Raw genomic sequence first — 19,289 nt, forward strand, 5'->3', positions numbered from 1 at the left:
CTCCTGAACTCACCCTAGCAGCACACCCAGACAGGGCTCCTCCCAGACAGGATGCCCCGCCCCAGGGACGAGAGCACGTCCCCAGCGGCGTGTCTGCAGCAGCACCCGCTTCCCTGTTCCGTGGTTTCGCACAGGCCCCAAGGCCACGCTGTCCTACCTGCGAGCCCAGCTGCGGAAGGCGGAGAAGTGCAAGCTGATGAAAATGATCGTCGTGGGGCCTCCGCGGCAGGGCAAGTCCACCCTCCTGGAGATCTTACAGACCGGGAGGGCCGCCCAGGCGATGCACGGCGAGGCCACCATCAGGACCACCAAGTGGGAGCTCCAGAGGCCAGCTGGCTCCAGAGCCAAGGTCAAGGACGGTCAGCGTGCAGGGTCCCCGTGGGTGGGAGGGAGCTTCCCCGGGCCGCCTCTCCCACCTCTCCGGGGGGCCCAGGACCCCTCAGACTCCCAGGAAATGTGCAGGGGCCGCCATGTGCTGTTTGCACCCAGTGCCTGCCAAGGACAGTGAATTTCTTAGCGTGACTTTATACTTTTTCTCTTAGAGCTAAGTTGAGGCTCCGGGCCAGTGGCCCTCAATCCTGGCTGTCAGATTTCTCTGGTGAGCTTTTAAAGACAGTAGTGCCCGGCCCTCACCACCCCTGGCCCCCAAAGGACGCGATTCCAATGGCCTGGGGCTGAGAATGAGCTACCGCTGTGGGCAGAGATGTGCCAGCAGCTGTACCTAACAGGGAAGCCGAGAAGGCACCTGAGTACGAATGCGCTGTCCTGCCTGGCACCTGCGGACACCCCAGGCTCTGAAAAGCCTCGTTTTCAAGCCCTATTTAAAATGAATTCTCCGGTGAACCTACACATCACCCTGTTTTTCCTTCAGTGTGAGACAAAAGAAAATGAAAGTTGCCATGCACTCGAATCGCAGGGCAAAGCTCGTGAAATAGCGGTGGGTGGAATACAGCGTGGGGCCGGGAGCTGCCTCCCCAGCCCAGAGAAGGTGTGCCCGTGGCCCAGTCTGTGGTGACAGGCAGCTATGCAGGGATCCGGGTACAAGGAGGCCGCTTGTGGGAAACTGAGGGGCCGCGAGGCCAGAGGCTGCAGGATTTTTCCCACAGCCCCACTGCCCAAGCCTGTCACTGTCCAAGTCAGGGGAACCCAGGCGGCCGCGGGAGGCACTCAAGCTGAATGTGTAATTCAGTGCTGACTCAGAACAGAATCTGCCTGTGGGGGACGGGACAGTCCAATCATCCAGATCAGCCCCCACCCCACCCCCAGGGGTGGATCTTGCTCACTCAGGTCTGAGGGTTCTCTAAAGTGACCAGAATCTCTGGGTCCCCTCCTGCTCTGAAAGCCATCGCTCAGTGTAGTGGGCTTCCAGTTGTTCTCCAGCAAAGGCCCGTCCAAAGCCCGAGGGGTGAGCGACTGTTTCCATTTTTGTCTCTGCCTTCTGCCGTCATGACAGTCCCCCCTTTCCGTCACTCCGAGACAGCCAGCCGCCTCCTCTTTGGCACACTGAGCCCGCGGCTCCCGGTGACGAGCCCTCCAGCTGTTTGGAGCAGCTGTCCATTCTCATCCGTACCCACGAGCAGGTCCCGGAGGCCAGGACACAGCGCTGTGGGCACGGTTGTGTGCTGCAGAAAACCACAGGCTCCGCTGCCCGGGCCAGACTCTGACCCCACAGAGCGATAGAGAAACCACCCTTGACACACAGCCTTTCCCGGCAGCCCGACAGCTACGCTTTTGTTCCATTCCCACATTGGGGCAGTTCTTCTGCACCCTTGGTGGCCGCGGTCCGCTGACCCACCTGGATTCAGAGGCCCCTCACCTCCACCCAGGCCCCCACTCGGAGGGAGGTTTAGCCTTCCAGCGACGTCACTGCCGGGGCTTCCTCTAGTGGGGTGTTACTTAACCGAGTGCAGCCCAGAGAGGCAAGAGAATTCCCTCCCGTGTTCAACAGACTTGCGGCATCCAGGGCCTGGCCCCCTGCTCCATTAGCCATGCACAGAGGCTTCTAGAAGGTCCGCCTCCGCATCCTGGCCCCCTTCCCTGCACTTGGATGCCTGACTCATAACACCAATGGCCCGATAGGCGAGGCTTCTCCGTGGTCACGCTGTTTTCCGTCCCTGAACATCGCATTCGCCGTGATCAGGTCTCTCTCGAGCTGACCAGATGGACGAGGCCCTGGGTTTGTAAAATGCCTCCCTCTGTCCCTGCCTTGTTGCTCAAGTAGGTTGAGTCCGTAGAATTCACCGTCTGGGACATCGGCGGCCCCGCCAGCATGGCCACGGTCAACCAGTGCTTCTTCACCGACAAGGCACTGTACGTGGTGGTCTGGAACCTGGCGCTGGGGGAGGAGGCCGTGGCCAGCCTCCAGTTCTGGCTGCTCAACATCGAGGTGAGAAGACACGTGCCCACCCATCCTCCCAAGTGTCTCCCTTTCACTGGGGCGGGGAGAAAATTGTTAGGAAGAAATGCTCTGCTTTTTTTTGCAGGATCACACAGACCGAGGGACCCTGGGACATAGGTCGCAGGAAAGCACTTAAATGCCCCCTCAGCCTAATTCTGCCTTAACTTCAAAGCCCCTCACTCTTGGATAAAAGGAGAACAGGGTCCCCCCCTCAGGTGTGAAGCAATGGGGCCTGAGGCAGCCGCTGCAGGGTCTGAGGGGACCAGAAGCCCAGCCCCCATGGGAGAGTCACAGGGGGCCTCACACACCCCTCCGTCAGTGCCTGACAGCCCCTGGCAGTTTGCAGACAGGCGTGCAGGACGCAGCCCTGGGTGCTGCTCAGAGCCCCAGGCGTCCAGGCCAGGGGTGGCCCCCTGCGCACTGGGAGCGGCTTCCCCTCCCTCGTCCAGCAGTGGGTGCTGGTGCTCAGCCCCCTGGGTTCTCTGTCACCACAGGCCAAGGCCCCCAATGCTGTGGTGCTGGTGGTGGGGACCCACCTGGACTTAATCGAAAGCAAATTCCGCGTGGAGAGGATCGCGACGCTGCGGGCCTACGTGCTGGCCCTCTGCCGCTCGCCCTCCGGGTCCAGGGCCACCGGCTTCCCCGACATCACTTTCAAGCACTTACAGTGAGTGTCCCGGGGGGCCTCCTGCTTGCTCAGACCTGCCCAGGGCTGGGGCTGCAGCTCCCTCTCTTGTCCATCTTCCTGGAAATGCCTGGGGTCCGCAGGCAGAGGGCCCCTCACCCAGGGCTGGGCGGCTCTGGGCCTCTCCCAGCACGAAGGGTGGCAGGGTGACTCCCGGAGCAGGAACAGCCCTGGGGAGGGTGAGGAGCAGCTAGAGATGGGACAGAGCAGGGCCTGGGGACACCCTCCCTGGGTGCCCTTCCTGCATCCCCCCCTCACCGCTGTGGCCAGTGCTGAGCGTACACGGCCCGCCGCACCTGTCAGTGACCGATCGGGCCCAGACTGTGGTCCTCACACTGGGTCCGAGTGGTCCAGGAGGGGCTTCGATGGGTGAGGATGCCCCGGGCATGGGGCAGGAGGGGCCAGTGTCTGTGGGACCAGTCCTCAGGGCTGTCCCTTCCCCCACCCCCTGTCCTCAGATCCCCACTCTTGGGTCTGCATTGCACCCACTTTGCAGATGATGAAACTGAGGCTCAGCAACTGAAGTAACTGTTCCCCAAGGAGAACACAGTGTGCGTGCGTGGCTGTGGCCGCACTGGTGGCACCTGGGTTCCCTCCCTCTGGGCTGAGTCCCAGGGACGTGGGTGCACAGCCTGGGGACATTCCCACCAGTCCTAGAAGGCAGAATTCTCCCTTGAGAACGTTCCCTGGGGTCCGTGACAACAGAAGTGCCACCCCTGGGTGCAACCCCAGTCTGCTCCTCTGCACCTCGTGTCCCTGGGGGCCACCTCACTTTGCCCCTCTGTGAAATGGGAGTGCTGGGGAGACAGGCTGCATGCAGCGTCACGCACAAGACCTGGAGGAGCTCCTCTGTGTCCACGTTTCGTGACTTCTCTTGACTTCTTCGGGACAACATGGGAAAGCAGAGACGCAGGCTGCGGGGCTTGTCAGAGGGGGCGGTGCATGGTGATGGTGGCCCTTTTCTGCCCTGGCAGCGAAATCTCCTGCAAGAGCCTGGAAGGCCAGGAGGGGCTGCGGCAGCTGATTTTCCACGTCACGTGCGGCATGAAGGACGTGGGCAGCACCATCGGCTGCCAGCGGCTGGTGGGGAGGCTGGTGGGTACCTCGCTCGTCCATGTGCACCCAGAGGGGCTTCCTTCCTGGTTGTGGGGCGTCTGCCTGTCCCCCTCTCTCCACTGTGTCCTGGGCTTCCCGGTCCCTGTGTGAGCAGCTTCTTGGGGGAAGGGGAAGGGTGGGCAGGGAAGCATCCCACCCACTCAGGCGGGGCGAGCTGGGCAAGCCTTGAGACCTGAGGGCCCGGCCTTGCCCCACTTCCCCTCCAGATCCCCCGGAGCTACCTGAGCCTGCAGGAGGCCGTGCTGGCAGAGCACCAGCGGCGCAGCCTGGGCGACGACGTGCAGTACCTGACGGACAGGCAGCTGGAGCAGCTGGTGGAGCAGACCCCGGGCAACGACATCAACGACTACGAGGACCTGCAGTCCGGTGGGCGGGCCGGGGAGCAGTGGGGGCTGGGGGAAGATGGTGGGGGAGGGAGTGGGGGTGCAGAGGGACCACCGTCCTGGAAATGCATGTGGCACTCACATTTTTCACCTCTCTGTGCACGTCTGCAAAGGACCGCGCATGCACGGCGGGTATTAATTTTGGGGGGTCACAAATTTTAACTCGTAAGCACATTTGCAAGGACAGAATCCGTGAATAACGGAGATCAGGCCGCCATAGCTCTCACGGCTGCCGGTGAGATCGGCCAACCGATCTGAAGGGCCCAAGAGCTGGTTGCTTCCCAGGAAGAAATTGTGTCCGGGCCCCCATGGGAGTCAGTTACTCCAGAGTCCCCTCTGCCCTCTGCGTGACACTGCCCCCCCCCACCTCCTTCTCGGCACAGCCATCGGCTTCCTCATAGAGACTGGCACCCTGCTGCACTTCCCGGACACCAGCCACGGCCTGAGGAACCTCTACTTCCTCGACCCCATTTGGTTGTCTGAGTGTCTGCAGAGGATCTTTAACATCAAAGGCTCCCGGTCAGTGGCCAAGAATGGCGTGATCCGGGCAGAGGACCTCAGGATGCTGCTGGTGGGGACCGGCTTCACGCAGCAGACCGAGGAACAGTATTTCCAGTTCTTGGCCAAGTTTGAGATCGCCCTGCCTGTCGCCAACGACAGGTGAGTCTGTCCATGGAAGGCGCTGGGAGGGCTGCTCTGGGGAGGAAGCAGTGGGGGCTGGGGCGACGAGGTGAGGTGGGGGTGTTGGCTCAAACTAGAGTCCCAGGGACCACCATGGAGACATCCTGCCTGAGGGCCCCCAGCTGCTGTGGCTCAGTGGATTGAGCACCAGCCTGCAAACCAAAGGGTCATTGGTTCGATTCCCAGTCAGGACACCTGCCTGGGTTGTGGGCCAGGTCCCCAGTAGGGGGCGTGCCAGAGGCAACCACACACTGATCTTTTCCTGTCTTTCCCCCTCCCTTCCTCTCTCTCTAAAAATAAATAAATAAACTCTTTTAAAGAATAACCTTGGGGGGGGTCACATGTTAGGGGTTTGGTTGCCTGGTTATTTGGTACATAAAAATGGAGTAAGTGGCAAGGGTGCGCCTGCTAATTACACAGCCCGGCAGCCAGCATGCGGTGGGGGCGGGGGCTGGAGGGCCACGTGGCTCTGATCTAGTGACACTCAGACCTAAGCCAGCTTGGTGCTCAGGGCGTCCTTGCTCTGATGTCAGCGTCAGCCGACATTCCTGGGGTGATGCTGATGCTGGCCAGTCTCCAGGACCCAGACCAGGGTCCAGGGTGTTCTTGACTCTGGTCCGAGAAAACACCCAAGGTCAGGCAGTCTGCGTGTTTATAACATGGCTAAAACTGGACAATCGTCTGGTGATTTTATCCACAAGAAGGAGCAGACATTAGCACTCAGTAAAAGTGAGCCGGGTAGACATTTATGTATATCCGCTTGGACAATAAAATGAGCCAGCTTCCTGCCAACCCCCCACGGAGGTTTATAGTTCAGCGGTTAGAACGTGGAGCCCGGATGCCTGAGTACGACGCCCATCTGCCTTTCCTTTCCCTTCTGTAAAATGGGAATAATGTATGAAGCAAGAGGCACTCCATCCAAGGGGGTTGAGAAGGCCCTTTCAGCCCACATCAGAGATGGCTAAGGACTGAAACGTCACCACCGGCCCCCTCTGGGTCTCGCCTGCCCAGGTCTGTGTGTCCTCCACCAACCCCAAGAGCCAGGGATCCTCTCTGTCCCCAGGTCGGGCAAGGAGGTTAAGCCATGCGTGTGAGAGAGACACGGAGCCAGGAATGATGCCAGGCCAACACCCAATTTTCCTTCTATGATATTTTTTGGAGTCTCTTCTGAAAAGTTCTAAAGACGCTTCATTGGACCTACACTGGTGTATTTTTTATTTATTTATTTGAAAGAGAGAAAGAACATTAATTTGTTGTTTTGCTCATTCGTGTCTTCATTGGTTGATTCTTCTATGTACTGTGACCAGGGATCAAACCCGCAAACTTAGGACAATGCTCTAACCAACTGAGCTACCCAGCTGGGGCTACACTGATATATTTTAAGATTATTGGAGTGAGCCAAAGGCAAAGGCTTTGTTAAGAAAAGGACACACCCAAGGCTCTGTCTGCCCTGGGCCTGCCCCTTGGGGACATCCTTGGAGGGACCTCCGGGTTTCAGCTGTTTTCAAATGTCCGCAGCCAGGGACAGCTCAGTGACCGATGACTCAGTGCTTTTACGAGGAGCAACAGTACTCTCATAAAACATCCCTCTTTTGCACAAACAGCCTCATTCTAACTTGAAAGGCGATTGTGGAGTCTTGGCGAGCCAAGAACAATAAATAGCTTCGAAAGCCAAAAATGTTATTCTGACCCCAATTTCTACATTGTCCTCGGAGCTGTGCGATTCTTACTTGTTTTCCCTTTGCCGTCCCGAGTGCGTCGTGAGCAATGCCCCAAACACGGCCCGTTTACTGAGAACCCGCCGAGGTTTGCTCTGTGAGATGTGTTTACGACCACAGATGGTTCACGGGGCCCATCTTCATCTTCTCTTGGAGCATTTATTTACTCATAGCCTATAAACTGCTCTCTCTGCGGATAAAACGGCAGGTCCCCCGGGAGAAGGCACCTGGGCCGTCTGCTGGGGCCAGGGCCCTGCCGAGGCATTGGGATATGACGGTCACAGTCTCCTTTGATGCGTTTCAGCTACCTCCTGCCACACCTCCTGCCGTCCAAACCTGGCCTGGACACCAACAGCCTGAGGTACCCCACGGCCAACACCATCCAGAGGGTGTTTAAGATGAGCTTCGTGCCCGTGGGCTTCTGGCAAAGGTTTATAGCTCGGATGTTGATCAGCTTGGCGGAGATGGACCTGCAGGTAGTGGTGATTTCTCCACGGTGGGGTGGGGGGGATGCAGGTGAGACACCCCTTTTCCCGCAGCAAAACTGCTGATTCAGGCCCAGGAGGCAAGCTCAGCATGGCTGCCTTCTCTCTGCCAAGCCGGCGAGCCCATCTGAACCGCACTGCGGACATCACATGGGTACCTGACTCCTTTAAGAGCCATGGTTAACCCACATCCAAACCCTCTGGGGCCCCACTCCGAGGATCTCATTCAATGCATGTGGACTGGGATCCAAGAATTTGCATCTCTGTTGTTGTCCCAGGTGGTGCTGGGCTTGGGGACCACACTGGGAGGACCGTGGGCTTCCAACCCCGAGTGTGCCACTGAGCCTGTGTCCCAGACCAGGGGTCCCCAACCCCAGGGACACGGACCTGTACCAGTCCGTCACCTGTCAGGAACCAGGCCACAGAGCAAAGCTTCGCTGGCATTACCGTCTATGCTCCGCCTCCTGTCTCCACCACGCCCACCCAGTCAGTAGAACATTGTCTTCCACAGAATCAGTCCCTGGTGCCAAAAAGTTGGGGATCCCTGCCCTAGACTCACCTGGGGAGCTCCTAACAGGCACAGACCAGAGCCCAAACCGTCTAAATCAGAACCTTTGGGCGTGGCAGCCAGAAGTTAGTATTCTTCTAAAGCTTCCAGTTGATTCCACTGTCCAGTCAAGCTCGAGACCCGCTGGCATAGAACTTGAACTTGGTCTCGAAGCAATGACAGCCTAACCCACGGACGCATTTTTCTGTGGGTTCACCTGAGCTTCTTGAAAGGACTCCCGGCTGTCCATCAGTGTTGATTTCATGCATGACGGTAGCATGGAAGTAGGGTTTGTCCAGAGTTTTGGTTCTCCAAGTGGGGTCCCTGGACGAGCAGAATCAGGCTCACTGGGAACTTGTTAGAAACGCAGAATTCTTGGGCCGCCCAGCCCTGACACATCAGTTGGAGATGGAGCCCAGCGCTCTGTTTTTTATAAGCTTCCAGAAGATTCTGACCCACTGTCCAGAATGAGAACCGCTGGGCCAAATCTGCACAGTTGTTCTATTCAGTATGAGTCCTCGGTTGCCTCAGGTCTCATGAAAAGGCCCTTATGGGGTGAACTTCTTGGCTCTATACAAGTATTTTTGGATCTTCGCATTTTACGGAGGTGTGAAAAAATAAAGCGAGAGCCTGACCATTGTCACTCTCTCCACCCATGTTAGCAGGAAGGGTGGGCTGGTGGGCGGGGTGGGCGCAGCAGCCGGCTCTCCCAGGGCCCCATTCGGTCACTCGGTCGCTCTGCCCTCCCTGTGAACTCTCCCCGCCGGTTGTGTTCTACGTGGGAGGCCCCAGAGCCCCTGCATCCTGGGAGGCCTGAGCTGCCAGTGGGTTCCCAGCTGGGCTCGTGAGGGGGATGTGGGGGTGGGCACCCTTCCCAGTCTCATCCCTCGCTCAAAATTAGGAGAGAAGCCCATTGGAATTCAGATGAAGAGAAGAAAGGCGTTTGGTCTCCTGAGTGATCAGAGGCATGCAAATGCAGGCAACCTCTGGAGGTGCCACTCTTCAGGGATGAAATCAACAAGTGAAGGATGAAATTCACAGAGGGAAGGGATCGTTTGGGGCCCCGGCGTCATGAGGCATCCACACGCCGCCGTGGCAGTGTGCATATGAGTTTAATCGCTTTTCGGAAGTGATCCTTCACTATAAATCGTTTATACCCTGCCCCAGTAATCCCACTGCTGAGAGTCTGAAATAAGGGAATTCTTTGAAATCAGAGAAAGCATTGTGCTTCTTTATGTTCGTCTGACTTGTTTGAAGGAACAAGAAGTTAGACTCAATCTAGGCATCTGAGGAAGAGAGTGCTCAGGAAATGACTGTACTTCACCGTAAGCTTCAGGAAAATGGATTTCACCTAAGTTTTTTAAGGCATTGGTAAAGTGTAGCTTTTGAAAGTGTACAAAGTTAGAAATACAAGAGTAGAAATTCAGATAATTAGAGATACTAATTTAGAAAAGGTGACCTCAGCTGTTTTATAAAACGTACATATAGATAGAAAAAGAATTCTGGAATAAAGTATACCAAAATCCTTTCCCTTTTCCCTTGATAATTTGGTTTCCACTGAGATATTTTTCTAGTTCACTGAGAGATCAGAGTTTTTGAGCCTGTATTTCTAACACCTATTGGTCCAGAGTGTAAGTGTTCGAAGAATTCTGATATTTGCCAATTAAATATAAAAACACACCAAAACTTTCATAATCTCCTTGTTCAAGGATGTTGGTGTTTTATTTTCTCGCTTACCTTTTTCTATATTTTCCTCGTTTCTTACCGTCAATTTTTGCTATAAAATTAAGGAGGGACGGACTTGAAAAAGAAAAACCTGTTTTCAGTCTTTTGGGGAAAATCCTCCCAGGGCACCCTGGAGACCCTGCTGATCACATAGCATTGAACTAGGCGGCGGGTGGGCAGTGGGGAGGGCGGGGGCGGGGGGGGGGGGACACCGTGGTCATTTATCACCGTGGGGCCCAGCCGGCAGCCTCAGAGCTCTGCCCAGGGCCGGGGAGGAGCCCAGAATCCTTAAGCAGGGTCTTTTCTCTGTCTTTTCAGCTTTTCGAAACCAAGAAGAACACGAAGAACAGACACAGGAAAGTCACCATTTACAGTTTCGCGGGGACCCAGAGGAACCGCTGCAGCACCTTCCGCGTGAAGAGGAATCAGACCATCTATTGGCAGGAAGGCCTCCTGGTCACGTTTGACGGGGGCTACCTCAGGTGGGGACACCCGACGGCGTCCCTGGGTGCCTCTGCCGGGGCCGTCCACTGGGAGTCCCGTTCCGCTCCTGGGAGCTGCTCATCATGGCAGCTTGCTGGAAACCGGACACTTCCTCCCAAATGTCCCAGAGCACCCACCTCTCCTCCCCGCGCCTCTCTTCCCTTGTAGGGTGCAAAAGGCAAGGGAGGGTGCGGTGACCAGCCCAGGACTTGAGGGAGGTGGGCGGCCCCTGAGCTCCAGCACCCCCGTGGTCACCGAGGTGGCACCATACTCCCGTCCTGTGACCTGTCCTGGATGATGTCACTAGTCCCTAGTGAGACATAAGATACCTCTCTTGGCTCCCTCTTCCTATTTTCTTTACTTTTTTTTGAGAGAGGGAGACGTTGAGTTTAATAAATGATTTTAATCTGGTTCCGTAAACACACAGGGTTGTTCCGTATTTACAGTGAATTTTCCCAAATATTCTCCAGCTCTGTGAGAGATGAAGGGAAAAGGGAGAAAGTGTCTTTACATGAGGGCCTGACTGGGGCCGCTCTTGGTGCCCTGCAGCTGTTTCCACTTCAGAGTCACACTCGCCACTTGGTCTGACAAGAAAGAACCTTCCCCCGAGTCACACCTGAGAGCCAGACCCCAGCCTGCGCATTGCTTACGAGGAAGCCCTCATTAATGTCCACTTCCCCGTGTTGGGGAGGTTTGGGCCATGCGCACAAACCCAGGCGCCCCCCGGCAGTCCTGGCTGGCCCTGGGGGTCCCTGGAGGTTGGGTCCTCACCCTGGAGGCAAGGAGGCCGTCTGGGGCACCTGCACGCAGCGGGGGATCACAGCAGACTCCTCTCCTGCCTCTGGCTCGCAGTGTGGAGTCCTCGGACGTGAACTGGAAGAAGAAGAAGAGCGGCGGGATAAAAATCATTTGCCAGTCCGAAGTGAGGGACTTCTCGGCCATGGCCTTTATCACCGACCACGTCAACTCCTTGATCGATCAGTGGTTTCCCGGTAAGAGAATGTTCTTAAACCCAGCCTGGGCTCCTCTTAATGCACTTGAGCCTTGAACGACATGGGTTTGGACTGTGAGGTCCCCTTATAGGCAGATTTCTAAAATAAATATGAAGTTGGTCTCTGCGTCCGTGGGTTTTGCAGATTCAACCAATGATGGCTTGAAACTGTAGGGGAATCGTGGGTGCAAAGTGCTGACTGGGCGCACTGTTCTGCTCCACTTTATCTAAGGGACTTGAGCATGGATTTGGGCACCTTTGGGTATCCTGGAATCGGTCCTCCATGGACCACTGTAGTTAGGTTTTGGGGGAATCAAATTTTGTATTCAGATTTTCAAGTGCACAGGGTCAGCACCCCTAACTCCCATATTGTTTAAGGGTCAACTGCATTTCTTTATAAACCTGGAAGCTCCCAATCTGGGGACCAGAAATCCCACTGGCATTCAGCCCCCAAAAATCAGAGGGTCCCTAAGGGCCCGAGGGTGGAGTCTGACCCCTGGGGGAGTCCAGCTGTGGGCATGGGTGGGGGCTGCTGGGGGGCAGACGTGGGCCCACACCCCACGGGGCTTGTGTTTGTCCTCCTGGCTGACCACCGGGTGTGGGGAGGACAGTGATGACCTTGGACACGTGGTCCAAGAAGACAAGGAGAGCCTCGCATGGTGCGGACGGTGATGCTGGAATCCGGGGGAGCCGGCAGCTGGAGCTTACCCCTGGTGCAGGGGCGGGGAGGGAAGGGAGCCACACCCGCCAAGGCCCCCATTCTCCTTCCCTGCCGGTCCCCACCCCCGAATCCCCCAGGGGCTCAGCCACCCACACGGCCCTTCTCAGACCCTTCCACAGTCCACCCAAAGAAAACACTCTTTGAAGCGAAGCTGCAAAGGCCCTCTGTTTGTTTTGCTCCTGGAGTGGAGACGAACCCACAGGGCGTTCTGCAGGGGGGCGGACATCAGGGGCCAAAACTGGGCCATGAGTCCTCCCCCTCTGAGGGCTGGAGGCCCAGTGAGCCAGTGCACAGGGGCCTTTGGAACCCAGGCACTGCCGCCGGCCTCCCTGAGCTGGCTTCCCCGCCGGCACGCCATCCCCGCATCCCAGGACAGCACCCGAGCAGATGCTGAAGGAGAGCGGCCGGGTGTGCCACAGTGTGTACACCCCGCAGCCCCCAGGGCCTGGGGCCCTGCTGGTGCTGACGGGAGGTGACCCACACGGGGAAAGGCCCAGACAGAGGCCTCGGAGAAGGCAGTTTGGTGTGTAAAGTGTAGCATTTCAGGGTGGGAACCCTCCGGATCTTTTATAATATCTCCCACCAAGCAGTGGTCCCCATAGCAGGTGGTCCTGTGGTTTGACTGAGGGGGGCAGTCCCTTGAGACTCAAGGGAATGGGGCTGAGGGCCTGAGACAGGGCTGTCTGGGGCCACCACCACCAACCAATTGGCAGGATGTTTTACACATGGCTGATGTGCCCAGAAAGTTCTGGAAGCCCGCCTCCCGCCCTGCACAAAGCAGGCCCTCCCTCACCCTGAAGGCGTTTCAGAGACATGCAGAAAAGCTGTGTGTCTCTGCCCCGGGGAGCCCATGCAAAATAGCAGCTTTTGTCTCATATACTGTGCGGTGGTTTCTCTGCCTGCGTTGCTTGCTCTTCCGCAGAGAATCATGGGAACTGCAAGGCTTGGGTTTTGAATTTGAACAATGACCGCTCATTGGTTGTGGTTCGGTCACTGGAGCCTGGCAGGCCTGGACCCAGCTCTCCATGTCCTGTGGGGCCGGCCATGCGAGAGGGACTCCCAGGCCCCAGCCCCTCCTCTGGGCTCAGGGTCTTGGCCCCCAGCCGCTGTCCAGTGCACCCCAGCCCGCTCCCTGAGACCATCTTTCAGGATGGAGGACGGAGCTCTCCAAAAAGGAACCCAAGTCAGGAGTCAGGTTGCAGCCGCTCCCTGGGGGCCAGGCAGGAGCAGACAAATCTCCCTCTGGGACGGGCCCACCCAGGCTCGGGGCACGGGGTGCTGCTCAGGGACAGCCCTGCCGCCCGCCTTCGGGTGAGCTGTCCCCCCTCTGTCCCCGTTCAGCCCTGACGGCCACCGAGAGCGATGGGACCCCGCTCATGGAGCAGTACGTGCCCTGCCCGGTCTGCGAGTCCTCCTGGGCCCAGCACGCCGGCCCCGGCGACAGAGCGGAGGATGTGCAGTACTTCGACATGGAGGACTGCGTGCTGACCGCCATCGAGCGGGACTTCATCGCCTGCCCCAGGCACCCCGACGTCCCCGTGCCGCTCCAGGAGCTGGTTCCCGAGCTGTTCATGACCGACTTCCCGGCCAGGTACGCCGCTGCTCCGAGCAGCGTGGGGGCCGCCCTCGGTGCTGGCAGCTCCCGCCGCCACCGCTGCCGCCCCGTCTCAGGGGACCTCTAGGTCTCATCCGAGGCTCCCTGAAGGAACCAAGCTGCCGGTTTGCCACATGAGGCCGCACTGGCCCAGCTGGGCAGAGCACCTGGAGGGGGAAATCCTTCCAGGAACCCACACAGCCTGTTCTCCCTTCTCTCATTCCTACCCTGCCACCTGCTCAAGGAATAGGCGTCCAATGCTCCTCGGTCTTCAAGAAAAGGGGCGCCCCCCAGTCCTGCAGCCTCATTTCCTTTCTTGGCAAATGCCAACTCCTAACTGCTGCCCTTGGCTCTGGGAACCCCGAAATCTGTCGAGTCTAATCTAAGACAGCAACTGGGGGAGAGGCTGGAGGAATCAGGAAACATTCTGGGCTCCCATTAAGCAAGAAACTGTCACGAAATCCAAGTGTTTAGTACAGGATGGAATCTTCTTTACGTCACGGAAACCGGAAGTGGTGCTCTGGTCTCCCTGAAGACGGGATGACATTGGCAGTGACATTGGTTGTTCACAGCTTATTTGGAGTTGTGAGGTCCTGTTATTTTCTTACCCAAGGATTGGTATGTCTAGTTTCCTTAAAGGGAATTAAACTTTTGGGGAGAGGGGGAAAGAATATCTAATTCTCACGTTTCCAAATCACTCCCCAGTCCCAAGAAAATAGACGTGAAGTATTCTGTGATATTGCAGAACTGGGGTTCCAAGACCTGCTTCTAAACGAATCTGTTAAATTAAGAAAGTGTACCCTGGCCAGGTGGCCCAGTGAGTTGGAGCATCGTCCCATACACCAAAAGGTCACGGATTCGATTCCTAGTCAGGGCATTTATGGGAGGCAAACTGATTCATGTTTCTCTCTCACATGTCGATATTTCTCTCTCTAAAAATCAATAAGCATATCCTTAGGTGAGAATTGAAACAATTCATTAACTAAGGAACTTCTTCCTACACTGGATAATTTCCCCCACAGTTCTTTTCAACCTCTGCAGTTACCTCATCAGAGGAAGCACCAGTGAAACGCCCCTCTTCTGTGCAATGATTTTCCTTTATTCCTGGATCTTTAGCACAAGAATTAGCATTGCTTGGAGACCACAGGCAGAGCTGTGTGTGTGTGCATGAGTCAGATTGGAGGGTGACGGTGGGAGGGCTCCCGATTGGGCAGTCCCAAAGTTTTAGAATTTTCCCTTATTTGCCGAACCTTGTTAGGTCTTGTGCCCGCACCGGGAGGCCAGATTGCTTGTCCCCACAGGTTTGGTTCTAACCACAGGCTGTGGCAAAGTTCACAATCCAGGTCGCTTGTCCAGAAGCCGAACAGCCCGGCGATCCGAACAGCACCCACAATCCAGCACAAGCTCTCTGGGAACTGCAGCTGCGGCCGAACCGTGGCCCCAAAGCATCGGCGGGCAGGCGTCTGCTCTGACCTGCGCCGTGTTTCCCGCAGGCTCTTCCTGGAGAACAGCAGGCTGGAGCACAGCGAGGACGAGAACAGCATCCTGGGCCAAGGCGGCAGCGGCACCGTCATCTACCGGGCCCGGTACCAAGGCCAGCCCGTGGCTGTGAAGCGATTCCAGATCAAGAAGTTCAAGAACTTTGCTAACGCCCCAGCAGGTAAACACGGCCCTGGGTCGTTTCTTTTCAGACATGGGCTCCCTCGGTCCGAACTTCATACCACGTGAGGGAGGCCTGAGGTCACAAGCATGTGGGCACCAGGAAGGGGGTGAGCGAGGCCAGCGTGGACCCTGGGGACAGCCCTTGCAGGACGTGGGACAGGCCCCAGGATCAGGCTGAGCAAGAGCTGGAATTTGCTTTTGGAGGTTACGCTCCTGCTCAGGCGCGAGTTCCTAAGAACATGAGCCACCCTTTCTATTTCCACCTGCTCCGTGTCCCGCCCAGGCCTGGCACGTGGGGGGCACACGGTCGGACCTCAGGCAGACCCCTGAGCCTGGAGACCCTCCCAGCCATCTCCACTAAAGGAAGTCGGGCTCTCCAGGTAGATGGACGGGGAAGCCAGCGTGGGGTCCCCCCACCCCCACAAAGGCCTACCCACTGTGTACAATTCACGGATGGTCTCCACCCATCACCTCCTAAGCGCCATGTGCGTCCTCACTCCAGCCAGCTGAATGCCACCTTTGTTCAGCTTCTGGCTCAGCGTGGTCATCCTCACTGTAGTTCACACTCTCGGCAGAAAAGTTAGAATCACAGACCCATAGAAAGAAAGCAGATCAGAGAGGAAGAGACAGAACTGTAACCAGGTGAAGAGAATGCGGCTCTTTGCACACACAACAAGCTAAGAGAGTCTTAACAAACACCAGAGTGGGGAAGGTTTTGTAAAACTCGCGTGTGTGTGTGTGTGTGTGTGTGTGTGTGTGTGTAAAACTGGACTGACTGTAAAGTGCCTATGAGACAACACCAGGCCAGAAACAGCCTAGAAAGTTCCACCGTGGGCAACAGGAGACAGAGAGGCCTGCCCAGCAAATGTCACGACTTACAAGTGTGCGGGCGTGGCGGCGGCTTGCTCCCGGGCGCCAGCGAGCTGTCTAGGGAGCAGAGACCACGTGACGCGTGAGGGACGCTGGCAGGGAACGGAGGTGACCTCATGAGCAGAGGGAAAGGCCGGCTTGTTGGAGAATTCCGGTAGAGACGTGGGTCGGACTTCACACCACAGTCAGAAATGAATTCTTAATGGTTTTAAGACCGATCATGAAAAACAAAACTTTCTCGGTTAAAAAAAAAACAAATCTGGCCACAGCACCCGCATACATCTGCCACCATCAATCAACTTGCATCACCGAGATTCTTTTTCCATGCTGTTTGAACCTCCATGTCCAATGATTTCCGATTTTAAAATCTGACCATAAGGCCCTGGCTGGTGTGGCTCAGTGGACTGAGCGCCACCTGCAAACCAAAGGGTTGCTGGTTCAATTCCCAGTCAGGGCACATGCCTGGGTTACGGGCCAGATTCCCCCCCTTCCCATAGGGGGCGCACGAGAGGCAACCATACATGGATGTTTCTCTCCCTCATTGATATTTCTCTCCCTCTTTTTCTCCTTCCTTTCCCCACTCTAAAAATAAATTTAAAAGAAGAAGAACTCAAAAAAATCTGATCATAGGGGAGGGACAGATCGGGTCACAGAAGGACAAGCAGGGCCTGGAGGATGGTGCTCTGGGACCTCAGGGCTGACCACAGCCCAGGGGGTGGCGTCCTGCCCCTCCACCTGGCAGGCAGGGGCCTTCTGTTGGGGGAGGGGTGCATCCCAGGGGTATCGGGAGAAGGTTATAGTGCAGGTTCGTTATCACGCTACTGGCCACACACCCTTCTCCAGCCTGAGGTCTCATGTCTCGGGCCTGGAGCCACCCCACGGTTTTATCTCTGGCTGAGGGAGGCTGGTGGCCCTTTCTGTCTTGGGCGGCCCTGGCCACTGGGTGGGGAATAAAGTGGGTGGTAGAGACCAAACCCTCAGCATCCCTGTGGGTGAGCAGTCGGGAGCCTTGTAAGGACGTGTCACCTCAGCTAGGCTCCGGGTGGTGCTCAGGATGCGGAGCTGGAATAAGGCACGACTGTGCCCCCCGGCGGCCAGCACCTGCGGGGGTGAGAGCATCATCTCAGGGACAAGGGTGAGGACGTGCCTAAGCCTCCACTGACAACGCAGGAGCCGCCAAAGAATGGGGGCGAGTTTATTGGCTGAGGAGGAGGGGCTTGTATCGGCCTAGAAAGCCTCAGGAACGCCACATTCGGGGCCAAATTCTGAGTGACAATATCTCCCCCCTTGATGTGTGGAGTGCCCTGAAATGTAAACCCTGGCCCCGCCGGCCCCCTGAGGACAGAGTGGCCGGACCCCTCACCCAGGCGACCCCAGACGGGCTCCCTGGGCAGCCAGTGCAGGGCCCCCAAAAAGCAGGCTGCTCCCTGTCGCCCGCCCCGGGCCACGCTGACAGCCGCGCTGCCCCCTGCAGACACCATGCTGCGGCACCTGCGGGCCACGGACGCCATGAAGAACTTCTCCGAGTTCCGGCAGGAGGCCAGCATGCTGCACGCCCTGCAGCATCCCTGCATCGTGTCCCTGATCGGCATCAGCATCCACCCCCTCTGCTTCGCCCTGGAGCTCGCCCCGCTGGGGAGCCTCAACACCGTGCTGTCGGAGAACGCCAAAGGTACCCGCCGCTGCGAGAACCTTCCGCAGGGGGCGGCCGGATGCTCCCGGGAGGCTTGAGAGCCCGTGGCTGGCAGCACGGGCCTGGGCACTCCCTGCAGCCTGGCCAGGCTGTCTGGGGCAGGGCCCGGCTGCCCTCGGCTCGCAAGGCCGCCTGCCTGTGGGTGGCGAAAAGCCTCCACCTCGTTTACACCTATTCAGCGGTGTCAGCGAGGCCACGGGAGCTCAGAGAGAAGCGGGTTCGAGGTCTGGTTCACGGCCATAATCCCAGAAGTTGCTTAACTTACTCACCTGAGCAGGAGAATGGCCACAGCCCCAGTGGGAGTCCAGTCGAGCGTCAGATGGGCCGCCGGGGAGGCCGGAGATATGCTCCGCGGCCACGTAAATCTCTCCCCTACCTGTGACGGGCCACACACGTCCGCCAGTTACAACTCTGAGACCCTGGGGTCAGTTTTATGCTAACTTATTCTTTTAACAAGATTTTTAAACAACCTACCTTGAGCCCTGACTGGGCCACTGTATGGTCCCCATACACCAAGGTTACGGGTTCGATCCCCAGTCAGGGTACATACAAGAGTCAACCAATGATGTCTCTCATTCTCCTTTCTCCCTTCCTCTCTCTGTCTAGATATCAATTTTTTTTAAGTAAAATAAAATAGCTTGAGAAATGGACAACTAAATTCCAGAAACCTGACAGAGAGAGACAGGAAGCCATCTTTGGGCTCAGGAAAAAGAAATGCAGTTAAAATCGATTATTTCTGCCTCCATGGAAGACTTTGTTTTTTTTTAAATGAAGCTGTTATAGCTGCAACTTGCCCCTTGACCGCGTAGCAGGCTCGGCCTGGGATTTTGCATATTTGCTGTTTTAGTAAAAACACCAACTCCAGCCTTAGGTCCCGTGAGTGAAGCTGTGACGGCAGGTGTTCTTGTCCTAAGTAATATTTTGCTGAAGAAGCTCAATCTCCATCTTCTCTGGTACCCAGCACGGGAACGAGGAGAACGTGTCGGTGGAATAGGGAGTATTTTGGGGAGACAGAAGGTGAGGAAGGAGCGCAGTTGTTGTCCTGACAGTTTGGCATGTTTTCCTTTGCAAAGGTTCTTCCTTCATGCCCCTGGGACACATGCTCACCCAGAAGATAGCCTACCAGATCGCCTCCGGCCTGGCCTACCTGCATAAGAAGAACATCATCTTCTGCGACCTGAAGTCGGACAACATCCTGGTCTGGTCCCTGGACGTCAAGAACCACATCAACATCAAGCTGTCGGACTACGGGATTTCCAGGCAGTCCTTTCACGAGGGCGCGCTGGGCGTGGAGGGCACCCCCGGCTACCAGGCCCCGGAGATCAGGCCTCGCATTGTGTATGATGAGAAGGTACCCACCCCAGCCGCAGAGCTCAGGAGCCCAGGCCCCAGGTCAGGCCAGCCAGGGAGCCCTCGCAGCACCGGTGGCTTCTGACTCTGGGTGCCCCTCCCCTACCCCGCCCCCCGCCCCCAAGCCAATGGATCCTGGAATAATTGCTTCAAGAATGACTTAGGCACATGAGGGTTAACTCAGCAC

The 19,289-nt window shown here is 57.0% G+C and overlaps 1 protein-coding gene across 3 annotated transcripts in view; it reads left to right on the plus strand.

Moving 5' to 3' along the window:
- LRRK1 (leucine rich repeat kinase 1) overlaps positions 1 to 19,289 on the plus strand; it is a 111,012-nt gene that overhangs the window by 81,291 nt on the left and 10,432 nt on the right. For all 3 annotated transcript variants that reach the window (XM_037145915.2, XM_037145916.2, XM_037145917.2), the window contains 13 exons: positions 135 to 349; positions 2,222 to 2,386; positions 2,893 to 3,065; positions 4,058 to 4,178; positions 4,406 to 4,565; positions 4,966 to 5,242; positions 7,286 to 7,457; positions 10,057 to 10,220; positions 11,074 to 11,213; positions 13,275 to 13,524; positions 15,021 to 15,187; positions 17,534 to 17,731; positions 18,826 to 19,103. In XM_037145915.2, coding sequence (XP_037001810.2) covers positions 135 to 349; positions 2,222 to 2,386; positions 2,893 to 3,065; positions 4,058 to 4,178; positions 4,406 to 4,565; positions 4,966 to 5,242; positions 7,286 to 7,457; positions 10,057 to 10,220; positions 11,074 to 11,213; positions 13,275 to 13,524; positions 15,021 to 15,187; positions 17,534 to 17,731; positions 18,826 to 19,103 — 2,480 coding nt within the window. The remainder of the gene's footprint in view (positions 1 to 134; positions 350 to 2,221; positions 2,387 to 2,892; positions 3,066 to 4,057; positions 4,179 to 4,405; positions 4,566 to 4,965; positions 5,243 to 7,285; positions 7,458 to 10,056; positions 10,221 to 11,073; positions 11,214 to 13,274; positions 13,525 to 15,020; positions 15,188 to 17,533; positions 17,732 to 18,825; positions 19,104 to 19,289) is intronic.

The sequence above is a fragment of the Artibeus jamaicensis genome, unplaced genomic scaffold (assembly GCF_021234435.1).
Source record: "Artibeus jamaicensis isolate MK-2021 breed Jamaican fruit bat unplaced genomic scaffold, CSHL_Jam_final scaffold_612, whole genome shotgun sequence".
NCBI lineage: Eukaryota > Metazoa > Chordata > Mammalia > Chiroptera > Phyllostomidae > Artibeus > Artibeus jamaicensis.